The sequence below is a fragment of the Perognathus longimembris genome, chromosome 14, assembly GCF_023159225.1.
Source record: "Perognathus longimembris pacificus isolate PPM17 chromosome 14, ASM2315922v1, whole genome shotgun sequence".
Lineage (NCBI taxonomy): Eukaryota > Metazoa > Chordata > Mammalia > Rodentia > Heteromyidae > Perognathus > Perognathus longimembris.
This window is the reverse complement of record NC_063174.1, coordinates 9,772,538-9,795,763: the sequence shown is the minus strand read 5'-3', so window position 1 is coordinate 9,795,763 and position 23,226 is coordinate 9,772,538. Positions and strand designations below refer to the sequence as shown.

General features: G+C 40.2%; 1 protein-coding gene across 2 annotated transcripts in view; it reads right to left on the bottom strand.

The window, feature by feature from the left end:
- Positions 1-23,226, bottom strand: part of LOC125363340 (protein only RNase P catalytic subunit) — a 110,240-nt gene that overhangs the window by 65,173 nt on the left and 21,841 nt on the right. For both annotated transcript variants that reach the window (XM_048362498.1, XM_048362497.1), the window contains exon 5: positions 5,010-5,117. In XM_048362498.1, the coding sequence (XP_048218455.1) occupies positions 5,010-5,117 (108 nt within the window). The remainder of the gene's footprint in view (positions 1-5,009; positions 5,118-23,226) is intronic.

The following is a 23,226-nucleotide window of genomic DNA, read 5'->3' as shown; positions in this document are numbered from 1 at the left end:
CTGGTCCTGGGGCTTGAACTCAGGGTCTGGGTGCTATCCATGAGCCTCTTTGTGCTCAAGAGTCTCATAGGGACTTTTCTACCGGGGCTGACTCTGAACTGTGATCCTCAGATCTCAGCATCCTGAGAAGCTAGGATTATAGGCATGAGCTACTGGCATCTGGTTACCTCACTTTTTTTGTTATTGTTGTTTGTTTGTTTGCCAGTCCTGGACCTTGAACTCAGGGCCTGGGCACTGTCCCTTGCTTTTTTTTTTTGCTCTACCACTTGACCCACAGAGCCACTTCTGGCTTTTTCTGTTTACGTGGTGCTGAGGAGTCGAACCCAGGGTTTCATGCATGCTAGGCAAGTACTCTACCACTAAGCTACATTTCCCAAGCCTACTTCATTGTTTTGTTTTTTTGTTTTTTTTTTTTGGCCAGTCCTGGGCCTTGGACTCAGGGCCTGAGCACTGTCCCTGGCTTCTTCCCGCTCAAGGCTAGCACTCTGCCACTTGAGCCACAGCGCCGCTTCTGGCCGTTTTCTGTATATGTGGTGCTGGGGAACCGAACCTAGGGCCTCATGTATCCGAGGCAGGCACTCTTGCCACTAGGCTATATCCCCAGCCCCTACTTCATTGTTTTAAGACACTAAAATTTTGAATCATTACTACAGCAAAACCTAGCCTATTCTCTCTAACACTTGTAACAATACTTAATTTTCTCCAGACTCTCCATATAATTTCTTAAATTACCTTTCAGAGAAGTTAGCCATTTACTTAGTGACATAAGTTAAATTCTAAGCATCAGTTCAAAAAGAATGAAAATCAAAACTGACAAAAGAGTCATAATTGTCAGATATTTAAACTATGAGATTAAGTACTTTCCAAATAACAACCACACTTTTTTTTTTTTTTTTTTTTTTTGGCCAGTCCTGGGCCTTGGACTCAGGGCCTGAGCACTGTCCCTGGCTTCTTCCCGCTCAAGGCTAGCACTCCGCCACTTGAGCCACAGCGCCGCTTCTGGCCGTTTTCTGTATATGTGGTGCTGGGGAATCGAACCTAGGGCCTCGTGTATCCGAGGCAGGCACTCTTGCCACTAGGCTATATCCCCAGCCCACAACCACACTTTTAAGTTTTTATGAAATTACAACCATGGTCAATAAGTACACTCACATGGCCGTGCTTTTAAAAGGCTAGTGATGCTTAAGACTATACAAGAATGGGGCTGGGAATGTGGCTTAGTGGTAGAGTGCTTGCCTAGCACGCATGAAGCCCTGGGTTGAATTCCTCAGTACCACATCAATAGAAACACCTGGAAGTGGCACCGTGGTTCAAGTGGTAGAGTGCTAGCCTTGAGCAAAAGCTGCTCAGAGACTGTGCCCAAGCCCTGAGTCCAAGCCCCAGAACTGGCAAAAAATAAAAATAAAGGTACTGAACTATGTGCCAGGCTTTGGAATAAATATTTTCAAAGACAAAAAATGAAACCCTATCTGAAAAATAACTAAAGCAAAAAGGGGCTGCAGGCATGATTCAAATGGTAGAGTACCTAACAAGTCCCAAGCTCAACTCCCAGTAAGCATTTTAGAATACTTAACCAAGAATGTCTCTAAAATATTTTGCTTTCCTTATTTTAAATACAGAATATAATGCCTATTTATAAAAGAAAAAATTAAAAATAGAAGTCATTTCATTCTCTTGTTCTGTACCTCCAGCCCCCAAAAGTAACTACTGTGAAGTGTGTGTGCGCGCGCGCACGTGCACGCACATGCGCAGATACACACACACGAGCATGTAAATCTCTAGAAATTTTCTAGGCATAACCAAACTTATCTAACAGTTATCTATATAGAGGTAGCCCTTTCTGTTTAATGCAAATATAATGACATTAGGCATGTTGTTCTTCAACTTTCCTCTGACACTTTGATTTTGGCTATCAGCATATGGAGATAGACATTAATTTACATGGATATTTCAATACATACCAAGTTTTGTACTAATAGATTTTACAGTTGTTCAGATTTTTCTGCTTGCCAATGCAATAATTACTGCATATGGATATTCATTTTGTGTACTAGTATAAACTAATATGTTCGTTCCTACAAGTAGAATTTCAATACTTCAGAAACTAAAAGGTATGGCTAACTCATCCATCAAAATACTATATGGCCTTCTGTACATCACTTTGACAATAAATAAATTAATTCATTAAAAAAATACTATATGGGATGGGGCGCCAGTGGCTCAAACCTATAATCCTAGCTATCACAGTTCAAAGCCAGCCCAGGCAGGAAAATTTGAGAGACTCTTATCTCCAATAAACCACTAGAAAATCAGAAATGGAGCTGTGGCTTAAAGTGGTAAGAGCACCAGCCTTGAGGGAAAAAGCACAGGGATAGAGCCCAGGCTCTGAGTTCAAGTTCCATGACCTACAAATAAAACAAAAACTATATGGCTCCCATCTTCCCTCTTCATCTGAAAAACTTTGCATCTCTATCAATTAGGAAAGTAAACATTCTGGGGCTGGGGATATAGCCTAGTGGCAAGAGTGCCTGCCTCGGATACCCGAGGCCCTAGGTTCGATTCCCCAGCACCACATATACAGAAAACGGCCAGAAGCGGCGCTGTGGCTCAAGTGGCAGAGTGGCAGCCTTGAGCGGGAAGAAGCCAGGGACAGTGCTTAGGCCCTGAGTCCAAGGCCCAGGACTGGCCAAAAAAAAAAAAAGTAGCAATAAGGAAAGTAAACATTTTGCATGTCTATAATTATAAATAAGGAAAAATTGCATTTCTACTACATGGTGTATTGTCTTACAGACTTACAAGATTCTTGATGCTATTGGAAAATTAGCCTTCTGCCATGTAATGAATTATTTTCACAGATTATTATTTTCTTAAAACAACATCTATCATAGTTATCTCTTCTTCCCACCAGGGCTGCAGAATATTACATTTGCCTCTAAGATCCTTCCGATCAAATGCAAAAATAGTGCATATTTGTTCTTTTATTTTCATTTTTAGTGACAGTATTCAATAGCTATAACTGAAAATGTACTTTTACACAGTTAGAACTCAACTAGATTTTAAAAAATGGAAAAATAGTGGGAAGAAACGAAACACTGAAAGTGATTACTGCTGAATGGCAGGATTATATGCTATTTTCGGTTCTGTTTTTCCAAACCTTATACATTAGACATTTATTACTTGTATAATTAAAACAAAGTGCAATTCTTTAAATACCATCATAGTTTATATAGATAGATGGATGGATGGACAGATAGACACACAGAAAGACAGACAGGTAGACTTTTTTGCTGTTGTTGGGGCTTGAACTCAGGGTGCTGTCCCTGAGTTGGATTTTGTTTTTTTCTTCTTCTCAAGGCTAGCACTCTACCACTTGAGCCAGAGCTTCACTTCTCCATTTTTTGATAGTTTATTGGAGATAAGAGGGTCTCACAAATGTTTTTGCCTGAGCTGGTTTCAAACTATGATCCTTAGATCTTAGCCTCCTGAGTAGCTAGATTTATGGGCATGATCTACTGGTGCCTAGCTCATATACTTACAGTTTTTATATCACTGGCTTCCTTTCCTTTTCCTCTCTCTTTCTTTTTTTTCTTCCCTCTCTCCCTCTCACCTTCCTTCCTTCCTTTCTTTCAGTGGTACTAAGGTTTGAACTCAGGGCCTTGCATGTGGTAATCTGGTGTTCTATCACTTGAGGCATAGCCCAACCTCTTTTTAAAATTATTTTTCATTCAAGATCTTGCATTCTTGCCAGGGGCTAACTTCACATCACACTCATCTTATCTTGGCCTTTTGCAAATGGCTCATTTCCCCTTTCTCTTTTCTTCTTTAATGGTGATTTTTTACTTTTATGGTTTGAACTCAGGGCCTCTTATGGTCTGAAGTTCTTGCTAGGCTGGCACGTAAGCAATGAGCCAGGCTTCCAGCCCTTTTGTATGTCATTTTTTGAGATGCGCTCTTGCTTCTTGCCTGGGTGTGTGCCTGAACCGTAATTCTATCATTTAGTTCCTACTAAATAATAGGTGCATTCCATAATACCCAGCTTCTTCTACTAAGATATAGTCTTGAGAACCTTTCTGTCTAGGCTTCCCTGGAACCATGATCCTTCTGATCTTAGCTTACCACATAGCTAGGATGACAGAAGTATTCCACTGTGCCCAACTATTGTCTGGAATGTGGTCTCTCGCACCTCTTGCCTATACCAGCCTCAAACTGTAAAGTTCTTACTTGAAACATCCCAAGAAGCTGGTATTATAGGTATGTGGCATGGTTTCAATTCTTAATCAATTATAATTTGAATATCAGACCTAGATGAAGTCTAATACTAAGAAGGGCAATCTTTTCTCCAATGGTGGCAACTTTTAAGGTTGGAAGCATGGCACACAAGTGAGAGTGGCTCTGGATTCAATCTCTAGCATCACACACACACAAAAAAAGTAATGAGTGACTAATATCTTTTGATAGTAAGTTTGGATATATTTATCATTTTCAACTAGAGGAATAGAGTAATACCAAATACCAAAGAGAGGGCACAAACTTAAGTAAGATAATGGAGATTTTTTAAAAAGGGCAGATCTGGGCTGGGGATATAGCCTAGTGGCAAGAGTGCCTGCCTCGGATACACGAGGCCCTAGGTTCGATTCCCCAGCACCACATATACAGAAAACGGCCAGAAGCGGCGCTGTGGCTCAAGTGGCAGAGTGCTAGCCTTGAGCGGGAAGAAGCCAGGGACAGTGCTCAGGCCCTGAGTCCAAGGCCCAGGACTGGCCAAAAAAAAAAAAAAAAAGAAAAAGGGCAGATCTGGCCTTCTGATAGTCTTTCTTTTAACTTCTTAATTTCTTACTCCCAGGCTTTACATATTACTCATCTGGCCAGAGATAAAAAGAGTAGATCTTAGATAACTGAGCTTAATTTTAGAGAAAGAAAAGATAGCACAAGAGCCACAAGGAAGCCCACGAACAGATGCAACAAGTATTGCTTGACATGGAGAATAACAAAATAAAGATTATACTTACAACTTCAGAATCACAAGCTTTAGGACACATTTTGCCAACGTTGAGGCCATCAATGACAATATCAAAAGGAGGACAAGAATTTACAAATGTCTGAAATATCTTCAGTTCCTAAAAAAAGGGCAGATAAAACATAACAAGAAATTATTAAGAATTTTATTGTAAAAGGTGACTTTATAATAAAAGGGCAAACATGGTGCTTCTCTACTATGATCCCAGCACTCAGGAAGCCCAGGCACGAGAACTGAGTTTGAGGCCAGTCCATACAACATAGTGAGTTTAAGGTCAGCATAGACCAGATAGAGAGATCCTGACTCAAAAGAATTTAAAAAGCAATACTGAGCAAGGTAGTGAGTGCCTGTAATCCCAGCTAGGTATAGATAAGAGGGCCATATTCTAGGCTCTCCTAGGCAAAAACACTAGACCACACCTGAAAAATTGGGGCTGGGAATATGGCCTAGTGGTAAAATGCTCGCCTCATATACATGAAGCCCTGGGTTCGATTCCTCAGCACCACATATATAGATAAAAGCCAGAAGTGACGCTGTGGCTCAGGTGGCAGAGTGCTAGCCTTGAGCGAGAAGAAGCCAGGGACAGTGCTCAGGCCCTGAGTCCACGCCCCAGGACTGGCAACAAAAACAAAACAAATAAACATATCTGAAAAATTACTAAGCACAAGGGATGGGGGATGTGGCTCAAGTGGTAGAGCACTTGCTTAGCAAGACTCAGGCCCCAAATTAAAACCCAGTAGTGCCAAAAGTTAAACAAAACAAAACAAAACAAAAACCACCACCAACAAAAAAAAAAAAAAACCCAAACCCTAAAATACAAATTTGGCATACCTTCTTCCAAAATGAAATTTTACAAAGTCAGTTTAATGGATACAAAATCATATAATTATCTGATATCCTTCTATAATTTCATAGACTTTACATGCAGTTTGATTTGATGTATAATTAGACTATGTGGACTGCTAAACTGACCCACACAATAGTCATAAAGAGAGAAATGTCACAATTTTGAAGTACAGTTCAGTAAGCAAGAAGTAAGCCTCACATCTACCAGCACAACTATGATGAAAGCCCAAGGCTCCCAGGTTTAGCTTCTCTTTTTGGAAAACAGGTTTTTGTTTACTTGTGGTTATTCTGATTAAGGATCATCCATTCAAACATTAAACAAATATTTTTTGAGCACCTACTATATGATTAGCACTTTACCTCTAAAAAGACAAGAATCTCCTAGTGGAGCTTAATGGGAAAACACACAAATAATCAAAATAAATAAGTGATATTAAATGTCAAATGAGATCTGTGTGGAAGGAAAAAGGAAAGTACTTGCTCCTGGTGATGAAATAGTTTATACTGAATTATAGGAATAGGAATTCTGTGTTAAAAACTGTTTATTTAGGGGGGCTGGGGATATGTCCTAGTGGCAAGAGCACTTGCCTTGCATACATGAAGCCCTGGGTTCGATTCCCCAGCACCCACCACATATACAGAAAATGGCCAGAAGTGGCGCTGTGACTCCAGTGGCAGAGAGCAAAAAGAAGCCAGGGACAGTGCTCAGGCCCTGAGTCCAAGGCCCAGGACTGGCAAAAAAAAAAACAAGAAAAAAAAACTGTATATTTAAACATACTAAAGAATGACAGTTACAAGATAGAGAGAAGATGACATTTGAAAGGTTTGGTTTTGAAGTCTGCAACTCTGATGCTCCCATCTCAAAAAGTGGAGTGTCATCCACTTCACTTGAACATGAGCGCCCCCTTGTGAGTGCCTGAATAAACAAAGGCCTGATGCACAGTAAGGCTTTGTGACTGCTGAGTGCAAGAAATAAAAGACAATGCATCTTTTAATGCTTGAACAAAAAAAAAAAAAAAAGAAGAAGAAGAAATGCCTATAAACATGATCTGAGTTTATGCTTCAGAAAGCTACAAAAAGAACCAGGCACAATATTACATACCTGTAATTCAAGCTACTCAGGAGGCAGAGATGGAAAGGATTGTGGCCATCTATATATATATATATATTTTTTTTTTTTCAAGACAAGCAAAAGAATTAGGGGCTGGGAATATGGCCTAGTGCCAAGAGTGCTTGCCTTGTATACATGAAGCCCTGGGTTCGATTCCTCAGCACCACATATATATAGAAAAGGCCAGAAGTGGCGTTGTGGCTCAAGTGGCAGAGTTCTAGCCTTGAGCAAAAAGAAGCCAGGGACAGTGCTCAGGCCCCAAGTTCAAGCTCCAGGACTGGCAAAAAAAAAAAAAAAAAAAAAAGAGGCATGGCCCCATATATCTGAAGTTCCATCATTTGGGAGGCTGAAGCAGGAGATAGCAAATTTGAGGCTGGTGTGAGCTACACTGGGAGTTCCAGAACTACAATGTGAGCCTGGAATACACTGACACCCTGTCTCAAAATAAAAGAGATGGGATATGGGGATGTGGCTTAGTGAGACAGCGCTAGCCCCGTATGAGCAAGCAATACTCTGTGTTTGAACCTTAGCCCAGAACACAAAAGAGCAAGTTCAACTTAAAAGACAACAGAATTAAAAAGCAGAAATAGAAGAAGCAAATAATATAACAAAAGGCAAAATGTAAAAATTTCAATCCTCATTTCATATCACATTCAAAAAACAATGAACAATAATTGTTATTTTGGCAGTACTGGGGCTTGAACTCAAGGCCTTGTACTTACTAAGCAGGCATTCTACCATTTGAGCCATGCCTCTAAACCTCATCTGCTATCCTTTTCTTCCCTTTATTTTTAGGAAGAGAAAAAAAAATGCATGCTGTTATTTTATGAATTCGGTCTTGGATTTATACTCAGGCTAGCCTGGATTATGATCCACTTTCTGAGTAGCTAGGACAATAGATGTATGCTACCATACCATTATTTTTTTTTTGCCAGTCCTGGGGCTTGAACTCAGGGCCTAGGCACTGTCCCTGAGCTTCTTTTGCTCAAGGCTAGTACTCAACCACTTGAGCCACAGCACCACTTCAGGCTTTTTCTGTTGCCATACCATTTTTTATTGGTTGAAATGACATCTTGCAAGCTTTTCATCCCTACTGACCTCAAAGCACAATCCTCCAAATCTGTCTCCTCCATAGCTAGGATTACCAGCATAAGCTTTCACACATGATCAAAAAAATTTTAAACGGGTTTTAAGCCTAAACCTAAAATCCCAAACTGAAGATTTTAGAAGAAAACAAAAGCTTCTTTAGAATACCAGGAGAGGCAAAAGATTTCCTTGGGCAAAGCTTAGAGAGGTAGCTCAGTAGTAAAGCAGTATAGTATACACGAGGCCCTGGGTTCCATTCTTAGTACTGAAGAACAAATTCTTAGGCAGCACACAGCCTCATCATTAATAATTCACATAGCAATCTTTTTGAGCTACTCAGGAGGCTGAAGATCTGAGGATCACATTTTGAAGCCAACCAGAAAGGGAAGTCTATGACATTCTTACCTCTAATTAACCAGCAAAAAGCCAGAAGTGGCTCAAGTAGTACAGCACCAGCCTTGAGTGATAAAGCTAAGGGATAGCTCTCAGGCCCCAAGTTTAAACTCAAGGATTAGCATGTGCATGCATATGCATGTGTATACACCCACACCCACACCTGTGAGATCCAAGAAAGACAAAGACAATTCAAATTTTTATTTTGAGACAAGGTCTTGCTATATAGCCCAGGCTTGGATCCTCTTGCCTCAACCTCTCAAATACTTGAATTACAGACATGCACCACCACACTTGGTAAAGACTGAGATTTTCATTACTGGAGACTAAAAGAGACCATAGAAACAGGACAACTAAAGTTACTGTGCAATCCCAAACTGGATCAGGAGTACAAGTGGGGAATATCCAGCCTGTGGCAATCTATGGAAAGTCTATGAAATCAACATGAACACTAATTTGTTCTGTATATAATGGGAAAGACACACCTGCTTCTCCTCAGCCTTCCCTGCCCATCTGCTTGTATTGATAATTTTATATGGCCCTTGAATGTTATAAATATTCAAATGGCTATTGGCAGAAAAAAAAAGTTTCCCATCCCTGAGGGGAGTAAAATGCTTATTATTGGGACAAGAGACAAAAATTGCATGAGGGGCTGGGATGTAGCTCAGTGGCAGAGCACTTGCCTAGCAAGTGCAATGTCCTAGGTTCGATCCCCAGTACCAAAAAGGAAAAGACAAAAAAAAATTGCATGAGCTTATATTATTATATTAATATTACAAAGGAGAGGAATTCCCTTTGTGCCAATAAACATGAGGAAAAATTTCCCAGTGAGATTCCATTGTACATATACTACACTATTGAAATGGAAAAAAAACCCAAAAAACAACGAAAGCAAGTATGTAGAGCAACTAGAACTACCAAACACTTTTAGTAGAAATGCAGAATGGTACAAACAACAGAAATATTTTAGAAATTATCAAATTTAAAATTTGGTAATTTTACACATATACTTATATAATCCCTAAGCAATCTCATATCTAGCCAAGAAAAATGAAAACTTACACCTATACAGACTTTTATTTGAATGTAAACAGTAGTCTTATGACTAACTGCCCTAATGAAATAAACTGCTAAACGAAGGGGAAAAAAAAGAATGGAACTGGCAGCCAAGTGCCAGTGGCTCACACCTATAACCCTACCTACTCAGGACGCTAAGATCTGAGGATCAAGATTCAAAGACAGGGCTGGGGATATAGCCTAGTGGCAAGAGTGCCTGCCTCGGATACACGAGGCCCTAGGTTCGATTCCCCAGCACCACATATACAGAAAACGGCCAGAAGCGGCGCTGTGGCTCAAGTGGCAGAGTGCTAGCCTTGAGCGGGAAGAAGCCAGGGACAGTGCTCAGGCCCTGAGTCCAAGGCCCAGGACTGGCCAAAAAAAAAAGATTCAAAGACAGCCCAGGCAGGAAAGTCCATGGATTCTTATCTCCAATTAGCCACCAGGAAACTAGAAGTGGTTCCGTGGCTCAAGTGGTAGAGCATCAGCCTTGAGCTGAAGAGCCCAGGGACAGTGCCCAGGTCCAGAGTTCAAGCCCCACAACTAACCACATACACACACACACACACACACACACACACACACACACACACACACACACACAAAGAACTGGCAATCTCGAACAACAGAGTACTAGAGGTGTGGCTCAAGGGTACAATACCTACCCCACAATAATACCCAACAAAACCAAAAACTAAGGATGCACACAACAACATGAATGAATCTCAAGCTACACATGGTGGCACACACCTATAGTTTTCAGCTATTTGAGAGGCTGAGACAGGAAGACTATTTGAGCTCCTGAATTCAAGACTGATCTAAGTAACATAGCAAAACTACATCTCAAAAAAAAAAAACACACACACAAGTTACACACCATAAGAATACATTTTAGTTGTATTCTACTAAGTGAAAAAAGCAGAATGGTTATGTACATACTGTATGTTTCCACTTATATGAAAATCTAAAAATGGCAAAACTATATGTGCCAGGCAGATGAATTTGGCTACAAGTAGTTGGGAAAGAGAACTGATTGTAACGAACACAAGGAACTTTTTAGATAAATAAATGTCCTATATTTTACTAATAAAAATATAACACAACTACATACATTTGTCAGAACTAACTAATTTTATCATGTGCATTAGATCTTAATACAAATGGTTTAAATAAAAGTAAAGTGTGGTAGTGCATGACTGTAGTCCTAGTCCTTGGGAGGCTGAGGAGATTTGGAAGCCAACTCAGGCTACATTGCAAGACTCTGTCTCAAAAAAAAATAAACAAATAAATATAAAAGAAAATATTAATGCAAAATATATTTCATTTAAAAATAATCACTGGTACCTATACTTACCTTCATTTCTTGCATGATTTTATTAGCTTTTCTAACTTTGAAATTCCTGTTCCTTCCAATTTCTTCCTTTCTACTCAGTAAAACAGTTTGAAAATTTCTGTTTAAATACATATCTCACAAAAATGTTTTAAAAGTTTCACTTAAGTATAGGTGGGATGGGGGAAGATGGGAGAGAACCATGAAACCATCGAAGGGGTGATATTGGCCAAGATGCATTTCACTGGCAAAATGGACATGTGAAAAAAAATGGACATGTGAAAAACAAATCAGGGGCTGGCAATGTGGCTTAGTGGTAGAGTTTCTGCCTAGCATGCATGAAGCCCTGGGTTTGATTTCTCAGTACTACATTCACAGAAAAAGCCAGAAGTGGTACTGTGGCTCAAGTGATAGAGTGCTAGCCTTGAGCAAAAGAAGCTCAGGGACAGTGCTCAGGCCCTGAGTTCAAATCCCAGGACTGGCAAAAAAAAAAAATCAGAAGTTCAACTAGATAACATGTAAATCCCCTTCCAGTCCTGATATTCTGCAATGTGAATAGCACTTGGAATTCCCTTAAAAAATCACAGAATGCACAATGGTCTACTTGAGATGGTTTGTTTGTAAAGTGGACAATCAACAGGATATGTAATAAAATCCCCATGTGAAGATCATGTTCCTGCTCCATATCTTCTTTTTTTTTTTTTTTTTTTGTTTGTTTGTTTTTGGCCAGTCCTGGGGCTTGAACTCAGGGCCTGAGCACTGTCCCTGGCTTCTTTTTGTTTTTTTGTTTTTTTGTTTTTTTTTGGCCAGTCCTGGGCCTTGGACTCAGGGCCTGAGCACTGTCCCTGGCTTCTTCCCGCTCAAGGCTAGCACTCTGCCGCTTGAGCCACAGCGCCGCTTCTGGCCGTTTTTTCTGTATATGTGGTGCTGGGGAATCGAACCTAGGGCCTCGTGTATCCGAGGCAGGCACTCTTGCCACTAGGCTATATCCCCAGCCCTCCATATCTTCTTTGTAAGAGAGACAGAAAATCCAGGCTACCAGGCTACTCTCAAATCCCATTACTGAAGTTCCACTTCCCAGGTAAACTATAGGTTAAGGTTCTCCCTAATGTTTCCAGTAGCCTCCAAAACCTTCAGTTTTCAAAATAAATATATTTGTATGATTGAACTAAAAAGAAAAAACATTGGTAGGCCATGCAGATAAGTCATGACCCAGAAAAAAAACTGAGCTGAAGAGAGCCCACACAGAACACAACAACTGTATTCATAGAAGATAAGTCTGCATACAGAACTATTGTATCTTTCTAAGGCTGGGATTGTATTCAATTGCACACTGGCCAGTGACCTAGGTAGGAAAATTACTGATGGTTTGTTTTCTTCTTCTCTCCTCTCTTAAAAAAAGCAGTATAGCTGGTCATTAGTTACTCACAAAGGTAATCCTAACTACTCAGAAGACTGAGATCTGAGGATCACAGTTAAAGTCAGTTAGGGCAGGAAAGTCTTAACTCACCACCAAAAAAGCCAGAAGTCTCTGATCATATAAAATAACAATTATTGAAATGAACTCCAGGAAATGGAAACAAGACATATTTTCTTTGTTGTTCTTTTCTTTTTGTCTTGTTTATCTGTCTTTGGGAGGGTAACAAGGAGCACAGAAATGGAGGAACAAAGGGTGAACAAATGCAGCAGTGGTACTCACCAGATACTATTCTGAAAATAAACTATATAACTTGTGGGTAGGATGGGAGGGAAAAATGGAGAAAGCAAGGGAAGGGTTAACATTGTCTTATTATCTGACTTATATAGCTGTAACTCCTCTGTACATCACCTTTATAACAATAACAAAAAGCCAGAGTACAGTTGGCTCAAGTGGTAGAGTGCTAGCCCTAAGCAAAACCAAGATCAGGGACAGTGCCCATGGTGAGTTCAAGCTCTAGTATTGGAACATACACACACACACACACACACACACAAATACATACACATACATACACACATATATAATTCACAAGGACTGGAGGTGTAGTCAAGCGGTAGAGCACCTTCCTAGCAAGCACAAGGCCCTGAGTTCAATTCTCAGTGCCACTGCCCCTCCTTAAGAAGATAAAAATGAATCTATCACTTCAAAACTACAAAACCCAAGAGGAACCGATCCTCCATGTATGAGAATCCTCTAAGACAAAAGAAAAATTGGATGGGCTGGGACTGTGTCTTAGTGGTAGAGTGCTTGCCTAGCATGCAATGAAGCCCTGGGTTCAATTCCTTAGTACCACTTAAACAGAAAAAAGCCAGAAGTGGCCCTGTGGTTCCACTGGTAGAGCACTAGCCTTGAACACAGAGGCTCAGGGACAGTGCCTAGGACCCGAGTTCAAGCCCCAGGACTGGAAAAAAGGAAAAAGAGAAAAAGAGAAAAATTGGAGTCCAAAGAACTCAGGGTAAAGGAATATAGAAAAATCTAGAAAGTACTAAAATTATATTAAATTTGTAATGCTAGGTAGCATGACAAATGCCTGCAATCACAGGACTGAGAATTGAGATCGAAATCATCTTGGGCTACAAAGTGAGACACTGTATTCAAAAACAAACAAGTAGGGCTGGGGATATGGCCTAGTGGCAAGAGTGCCTGCCTCGGATACACGAGGCCCTAGGTTCGATTCCCCAGCACCACATATACAGAAAACGGCCAGAAGCGGCGCTGTGGCTCAAGTGGCAGAGTGCTAGCCTTGAGCGGGAAGAAGCCAGGGACAGTGCTCAGGCCCTGAGTCCAAAGGCCCAGGACTGGCAAAAAAAAAAAACAAAAACAAGTAAACAACACTTAAAAAGTTTTTAAATAATTAAAACATAGAAGAAAAATGAATGCTATAAGAAATGACAAGTAATAAAAAATGGAATAGGAATATTTGAAAGAGGAGTTCAAAAGTTAAAATTCTGCAAGAATTGAATGTATGGAGGAAAAAAACCTAAATGTTCATCAACTGGTAAATACAAATGTGATATACTCATACCCTAAAATACTACTCAGCACTGAAAAGGAATCGTTGATACATGTAAAAAACACAAACTCAAAATTCATGTAAAAGGGGGCTAGGAATATGGCCTAGTGGTAAAGTACTCACCTCATATACAGAAGCCCTGGGTTCAATTCCTCAGCACCACATATATAGAAAAAGCCGGAAGTGGCGCTGTGGCTCAAGTGGCAGAGTGCTAGCCTTGAGCAAAAAGAAGCCAGGGACAGTGCTGAGGCCCTGAGTTCAAGGCCCAGGACTGGAAAAAAAAAAAAAAAAAAACAGAAACAAAATTCATGTAAAATAAATCTAACATACTATAAAAAACAACATTAATTTTTTTAAAGGTTGTGTGGTCTGTGTTCTTCTTTATATAAAAGTTTTAGAAAAGGCAAACTCCAGAGACAGAAGATAGTTCGGTGTTTGGGGCTAGGATAATAGCCTGGTGAACCCCACAAGAGTCTGATGAAATTTTTGGGGGTGAGAGAAGTGGTTTCAGACTTATTACAGGGATGATCACCCAAGTATATAAATTTACTTAAGACAAGCAGTACAATATGAAAGATTAATTTTATCATATGAATTTGAAACAATGAGGGAAACTATAAATGGATGGAGAAAGAAAATAGATATATCTGAAGAGGTAATAATCCATGACAGATCTAACAAATTCACCTAGAATATAATTCAAATGTACAAAGAAATGAAATATATGAAAGACAGAGGAGAGAGTGAGCGTATCTTATAAAAAGTCTAGTCAGAATTTCTAGACAATCAACATTTGGAGATAGAAATTATTTGAGAATTATTCAGAACTGATTCAAGATATGAAAGCTCAGTTTCCAGAAGTACAATGAATCTCAAACAGGAAAAATAAATACACCCACACCTAGATATGTCATAGTGAAATAGTAGGAGAGAAAAACAAAAATCTTAAGAGAAATGAAAACAGCAATTATCTACAATGGAACAAAATCAGATGGAAAGGCAATTTCCTCAGTATCAACAAAGGATAGAAGATAATGAAAAGCTGTCATCAAAGTACTGGAAGAAAATCTAAATTCTATGTTAAAAAAATGTCATTCAGGAAAGCAAAATAAAGACCTTCTCAAAGACTGAAATCATTTACCACTTTTAATTGTCAAGGAAAAAGAAATCAGTAAGATGTCCAGCAGGAAGTTTGAGGCCTGGTAAAGGGCCAGGCAGAGAGATCTGAGTCTGGTGTACTTGTGGTCAAGAGAATCAGAGGAGGGGCTGGAAATGTGGCTTACTGGTAGACTGCTTGCTAGTAGGCAAGACGCCCTGGGTTTGATTCCTCAGCATCACATAACAGAAAAGGCCAAAAGTGGTGCTGTGCTTTGAGTGGTAGAGTACGAGCCTTGAGCAAAAAGAAGCCAGGGACAGTGCTCAGGCCCTGAGTTCAAGTTCAAGTACCAGGACTGGCAAAAAAAAAAAAGAGAGAGAGAACTAAAGGATTGGATGAAATGTACAGGGAAAGTGGGTAGAGTAAGAAAAGAAAAGGAAGGAAGCTCCAGGAAGTTTGTCCTGACAAATAGCAAAAACTTAGGGCCAGGCAGAACGCTTGCAAACTACTGCTCAATTGCCTTCTAACATCTTTTACTCTTGAGAGCTTTATTTAGAAAGGAAATAAAATGTATGTTGAGTATGTGGCTCAAGTGATAAGAGTACCTGCCTAGCAAGTGTTAGGCCCTGAGTTCAAACTCCAGTACAAAGAAGGAAGGGAGAACAGGGAGGGAAGTAGGGAGATAGGAACAGAAAAGAAGGAAGGAAGACAGGTATATGTCTGTAATCCTAGCACCCAGATTTGGGATTTGTTATCTCAAAAATGTAACACAAGTTTCTTATTCCTCTATCAGTGGTATGAATAGGTACTGTGATTAGGAGACTGAAATTCAGAGAAGTTCACTATATAATTTTCAAGTGGGACACTCAGGAGTTCAACCTTGGAAGTCTACAAAAATCCATCCAGGCATCCCCAAACCAAGAACAGCAGAAAATAACTACATTTATAGATCATGGAATATCAGTCATAGTTGAAGAGCACCTCCTGGCACCTTCCTTCTACCAATTTTTCCTTCTTCTTAGACAGCTTGTATTTAAAAGTGTGACCTGTCTTGATTGGCAAGTCTTGCCAATCAAGATTAGTGCCCACCCAGCAAAGTACATGCAAACAATGCAAGAAAACTTTTGCTAATATTATTCATGAGGTCATTGGTTGAGAAACACTACTTTCTTTCTTTCTTTTTGCCAGTTCTGGGGCTTGAACTCAGGGCTTAGGCACTGTCCCTGAGCCTCTTTGTGCTCAAAGGTAGTGCTCTACCACTTAAGCCACAGCATCACTTCTGTTTTTTTCTGTTTATGTGGTACTGAAGAATTGAACCCAAAGCTTCATGCATGCTAGGCAGGCACTCTACCACTAAGCCACATTCCCAGCCCCTAAGTTTTAATACATAACATTTGGGGGACACATTCAAATGGTAAACAACATCAAGGTGCCTTTTATTTTTATTTTTGCAGTGCTGGAGAAAGAACCCAGCACTTTTGAGCATGTCAAGAAAGTGCTCTACCACTAACCTACATCCTCAACTGTAAAGATATCTTTTGGGGGTTTTTTTGGTGCTGGTCCTGGGGCTTGAACTGAAGGCATGGACATTGTCCCTGAGTCTCTTTTGCTCAAGGCTAGTGCTCTACCACTTGAGCCACAGCTCTACTTCCATTTTGTTGCTGTTGTTAGTTTAATGAAGAAGATAAGAGTCTCACAGACTTTTCTGCCCTGGTTGGCTTGGAAACATGATCCTCAGATCTCAGCCTCCTGAGTAGCTGGGATTACAAGGATGTGTGAGATCACTTTTCTTTTACTTCGTCTAGACAAAAATTAAAATGTTTAATGATACACTGAACCTAAAAGGTATGGAGAAATAAGAATGCTCATACTCTGGGGGCTGGGAGTGTGGCTTAGCGGTAGAGTGCTTGCCTAGCATGCATGAAGCCCTGGGTTCGATTCCTCAGTACCACATAAACAGAAAAAGCCAGAAGTAGCACTCTGGCTCAAGAGGTAGAGTGCAAGCCTTGAGCAAAAGGAAGCCAGGGACAGTGCTCAGGCCCTGAGTTGAAGCACTAGGACTGGCAAGAAAAAGAAAAGAATTCTCAACCACCTGGTAGAGGAAAGGGAGAAGCTGATCAGTACACACACAGAAATGTCACAGTGAAAACCAACACTATCAGTTGGACACCCATAGCTCATATCTGTAATCCTAGCTACACATAAGGCTGAGATCTGAGAATCAAAGTTCAAAGCTAGCTCAAGGAGGAACGTCCAGGAGATTCTTATCTCCAATTAATCACCAAAAAGCCAGAAGTAGAGCTGTGGTTGAAATAGTAGAGTGCTAATCTTGAGCGCAAAAGCTCAGGGACAGTGCCCAGGACCTGAGTTCAAGCTCCAAGACCAGCATTAGAAACAACAAAACTAGTACCCTTGTACAACTAATGTATGTTAATTGTTTTAGAAAAAGGATAATCACGCAACTTCAACTCTCATTTCCTGCATGGAGAGCAGGAAATGCTTCTCTCTTTTATTTCTCCTTACTTTAACCTTTTTTTTAACTAAAAATTTTATTTTTGTTATTATTTTAAGTTGTTATTATAGTAAGGTGTTGAACAGGTGGTTACATAAGTTAGTTAATGAGTACATTTCTTTTTGGACAATGTTACCCCTTCCTTAGTTTCCCTCTCTTATCCTTGACCACAAATTTTATAGTTCATTTTTTACATAGTGTATATTGACTATCAGGACTTCATTTGTTCACCCTTCCTCCCTCCATCTGTGTTTCCACTTGCTTCCCTCAAAAGACAAAAAAGAGGGGCTGGGGATATGGCCTAGTGGCAAGAGAGCTTGCCTCATATACATGAGGCCCTGGGTTTGATGCCCCAGCACCACATATACAGAAAAACGGCCAGAAGTGGCGCTGTGGCTCAAGTGGCAGAGTGCTAGCCTTGAGCAAAAGGAAGCCAGGGACAGTGCTCAGGCCCTGAGTCCAAGGCCCAGGACTGGCCAAAAAAAAAAAAAAAAAAAGACAAAAAAGAACAAACAAAACAAAAAACACACTACCATCACCACTACCAACAACAACAAAGAAAACCCTATGCTTCCATTTCCAGGAATTCGTTTCAATAAATATTATTTTAAATGTTCAGAGGGGTTACACCTTTGGTTTCCTCCCCTAAAAGTATCCTCCTTTAGTGTCACTGTGTGTGAATGCCAAGAGTCCTGTATAACTTATCATGCTCCAATGTATTTAAGATTTAGCTTTTGCATATGAGAGAAACATAACACTATTTGTCCCTCTGACCTTGGCTTACTTCACTTAACATGATTTGTTCTGGGTCAATCCATTTCCCTGCAAATGACATAATATTCTTTCTAATGGCTGTGTAAAATTCCATGTGCATAAGCACCATGGTTTGGTTTGGTTTTGTTTGGGGGGAATCCTCTCATCTGCTATTGGGCATCCAGACTGTGTCTACAACTTGGCTATTGTGAACATAGATGTGCAAGAGTCTCTACTGTATCCTGACTTGTAATGTTCTAGGTAGACGTCCAAGAGTGATACAGTTAGGTCATAGAAAAGTTTTATGTTCTTTTTCTCTCTACTCTAATCCTATTATACTAAAGTAAATCCTTGCCAAAAGTTTGAGGGGAAAAAAAGGAATTCTCAACTACCTAGAGTCAAGATATGTTCAGTAGCAGTTAGGTGTTAATTCTAATTCTATAAACAAGTGAAATTTGGGTTAAGAGCCAAGGTTCAATAGTGAGTACCAGCCTAGCAAGCTCTAGGCCCTGAATTCAAACCTCAGCACCATAAAACAAAAAAAGAACAATATTTACTCCTAAGTATAAAGTTCTCCTTCCTTCCTTCCTTCCTTCCTTCCTTCCTTCCTTCCCTCCCTCCCTTTCCTTTCCTTTCCTCCCTCCCTCCCTCTCTGCTTCCCTACCTCTCCTTCCTCCTCTCCTTTCTCTTTTTGTGTGCCAGTACTGGAACCAAAATTCAAAGCTTGAACGCTATCAATGTCCCTGAGCTTTCTGGTTAAGACTGGTGTCAACCACTGGAGGCACAGCTCCATTTCCAGCTTTCCTGCCCAGGTCGGCTTTGAACCATGATCCACAGATAGGCATGAGCCACTTACTGGTGCCTAGCTAAAGTCATTTCTTACATCTTGATTGAACTTTGGAAATAAATCAAATAAACTCACTTTCAAAATTAAATACAACAGTATGCTTTTAATTCCATTTTTTTCACTTTTTACAGAAAAAAAAAAGCGACAAGAAAGGGGGAAATACATCTATTTCATAACTTCAAAATCTTGTTCCCAAGTGGTAAAAGAAAGGCAAAAAACAGGACCAGGATCTGCAAACTCTAAAATGCTGTTAACCACATTTTTGTTTGTTTTTAAATGTTGCTTTCAGTACAGGGAGTCCATGTACACTTCCACACCCTGGAAATCCCCTCTGCTTCCCAACCAACCAGGAAGCTTCTCCACAGTACCCATGTAATACTTATCTTCCTTGCTTTCTTGAAAGGAAACAGAATATTGAAGTCCCTTCTCTGGGTGATCTCCAAACAAAATAAAATTAAAAACTGCTCAGTTAAGATTCACAGGAGGGGGCTGAGAATATGGCCCTAGTGGTAGAGTGCTTGCCTTGTATACATGAAGCCCTAGGTTCGATTCCTCAGCACCACATATATAGAAAGAAGCCAGGGACAGCGCTCAGGCCCTGAGTTCAAGCTCCAGGACTGGCACAAAAAAAAAAAAAACAATTCTCAGGAAAGCTTTTCAAGAAGAAAAACAGAGCCAGTGGTGGTGCACATGCTTGTAATCCCAACACTTGGGAGGTATGAGCTACATAGCAAGTTCTAGATCAGACTGGGCTATATAGTGAGACCCTGTCTCAAACAACAACAAAAGAAATAAAAAAGTAAACATTTCTTTTTAAAATAAAGGGAAGAAACAGCATGGATAGAAATGTAGCAACACAGAATTGCTAGGTGAGTATACCACATAAACATGACCTATCCACAGAGTGTACATACTGCACTACACAAAGATAGATTCTACTTGTAGATAGAAGTAAAACCACTCAAAAAATCCCAATGCTTTATTTATTTCTCTTTTTTTTTTTTTTTTTGGCCAGTCCTAGGCCGTGAACTCAGGGTCTGAGCACTGTCCCTGGCTTCTTTTTTGCTCAAGGCTAGCACTCTGTCACTTGAGCCACAGCACCACTTCTGGCCATTTTCTGTATATGTGGTGCTGAGGAATCGAACCCAGGGCCTCATGTATACGAGGCAAGCACTCTTGCCACTAGGCCATATTCCCAGCCCCTGCTTTATTTATTTCTTTTCCTATGCTAGTACTGGGGCTTGACCTCGGGCCCTAAGTACTATATCTTAGCTATTTTTCTCACTCTACCGCTGGTGCCATAGCTCTACTTTCAGCTCTTTGCTAGTTAACTGGAGATAAGAATCTCATACACAGGCAGGGCACCGGTGGCTCATGCCTGTAAATCCTAGCTCTCAGGAGGCTGAGCTCTGAGGATCTCAGTTCAAAACCATCGCAGGCAATAAAGCCCTTAAGACTCTTATCTCCAACTAAAAACAGAAAAGGCTAAAAGTGGCACTGTGGCTCAAGTGGTAGAGTGCTAGACTTGAGTAAAAAGACCTCAGGGACCAGAGCTCAAGCCTCAGGACCAGCAGAAAAAAAAAAAAAAGAAAAAAAAAAAGAATCTTACAGACTTTGCTGAATGCTCATGGTGGTGGCAAAGGAAGTTAGAAACATTATTCCTAGACTAGCTTTGAAGCTTTGAAGTGTCCTCCTCAGATCGCAACCTGCTAAGTAGCCACCGACATTCAGCCCTAAATGCTTTTTAATTTTTCACCCTGAAAAACATATTTTCTTTACCAAGCATTTGGGCTATTCTATAATAGCTCAGACATTAGCATAAGTCCTCAATAGAGCTACGAGGCCACCAAGATCTGAATTACAGGTAGGCCCATGTGGGTGTGCATAGATAGGTCCTCCTTGTAGACAGAAGATCACTTTTCTGTTTCTCAGGTATAAAGCAGGGCACTTAATGCCTCCCTGGAAGGGCCAGTGCAAACAACTCAATGAAATTCAAGACTACAAAATTCTATGATACACAAGCCCCTTCATTTGTTCTAGATAAGTAGCAGCAGCATGAGTTTTACCAGTTGCTTGCCAGCTTATATTACCCTTTGAATTTTAACACAGGGTTTCAAGGAAACAACTACAGAATTTATGATCATTTATACTCAATTTAATGTTAATTTCAAAGAGGAAAAGATGGTTTAAGGTGTTTGTCAGTGTTGTTTGTTAAGTGTTGTTAAGGTTTGTTGTCAGTGTTGACTTTTAGGAGTCAGAGCCTACCTTCATAGCCCAGGATAACCTTGAACTCAGGACCCGCCAATCTCCATTTCTCAAATGCTAGTAAGATTACCAATACACACCAGTGATCTTAGCCTGGCCCTTTTCTAATGAAGAAACAAGACAGAAACAAAAAAAAAACCCAGGTATAATGAATAGAGAAAGGAAAACTTAAAATTCCTGGAATGTTCTTAAATTTGACACTATTAAATATCACTAACTTTAAATAAGTATACATGAATTTCTGTGTACCTTAGTACTAAGAAAGCAGACTATTAAAGCTGTCCATGTGGATATTAGAAAGGAAATAAGAAGTAGTTATGCTCTTTTTTTTGGTGTCAGAACTGGGACTTGTTCTTTAGCTTTTTTTTTTTTAAATTTTTATTGTCAAACTGATGTACAGAGAGGTTACCATTTCATACGTTAGGCAACGGATACATTTCTTGTACTGTTTGTTACCTCCTCCCTCATTCCCCCTTCCCCCATGAGTTGTTCAGTTGGTTTACACCAAACAGTTTTGCAAGTACTGCTTTTGTAATCATTTGTCTTTTTATCCTGTGTCTCTCGATTTTGGTATTCCCTTTCACTTTCCCAGTTCTAATACCAGTATACATGGTTTCCAATGTACTCAGATAAGATACAGTGATAGTGCAGGTACAACCACAGGAAGGGGATACAAGAGGATCATCAACAATAGAAGCTACAGTTTCACATGGCATGCTGAAAATAATTACAACAGTGATATATCACTCGTTTCCATAACATGGAGTTCATTTCACTTAGCATCATCTTATGCGTTCATAGGGGCATAGCTATTGGGCTCTTGTGGTCCTCTGCTGTGACTAGCCTAAACCTGTGCTAATTATTCCCTATGAGGGAGATCATAGAGTCCATGTTTCTTTGGGTCTGGCTCACTTCACTTAGTATAATTTTTTCCAAGTTCTTCCATTTCCTTACGAATGAGGCAATGTCATTCTTTCTGATAGAAGCATAAAATTCCATTGTGTATATGTACCATATTTTCCTGATCCATTCGTCTACTGAGGGGCATCTGGGTTGGTTCTTCTTTAGCTTTTTTTTTTTTGCTCAAGGCTAGAGTTCTACCACTTCAGCCACAGCTCTACCTCTGGCTTTTTGGTGATTAATTGGAAAGAGTCTCACAAGCCCAACACCTGACATAGCTTTGCTCTTGAAGAAAACTGAGATTCTGGGAGTGGAGGAATACTATAATGGCATGCTATTCCAGAGGCAAAAATCAGGAGGATAAAAATGTTACCATGAAAGCTGGGCATGGTGGTAACCCTAGCTGAGTGAGAGGCAGGATCCTGGTCTGAGGTATCCTATCTGTGGGTGGAGATGGGAAGGAAAAATTGGGAGAGAAGGGGTGACACTGTTCAAAAAGAAATGCATCTGACTTTCGTAACTGTAGCCCCTCTTCCACATCACTTTTACAATAACAATAAAGATCTTTTATTGTGTCTCATACCTGTAATCCAACTACTCAGGAGACTGAGATGTGAGGATCGTGATTCAAAGCCAGTCCAGGCAAGAAAGTCTGCAAGTCTTATCTCTAATTCATCACCAAAAAGCTGGAAGTGGAGCTGTGGCTCAAGTGGTAGAGCACTATATTTGAGCAAAAATATTCAAGAAAAGTACCAAGGCTCTGATTTAAAGCCCCCGGATTGGCACACAAAAAAATAGGGCTGAATTTATGGCTCAAGTGGTACAGCAGTTGCCAAGCAAGCAGGAAGCCCTGACTTCAAAATTCAGTATCAGAAAGAGAGAGAGAAAGAGAGAGAGAGGAAGAGGAAGAGGAAGAGGAAGAAGACGAAGAAGAAGAAGAAGAAGAAGAAGAAGAAGAAGAAGAAGAAGAAGAAGAAGAAGAAGAAGAAGAAGAAGAAGAAGACAACTGTGTCAAACATCT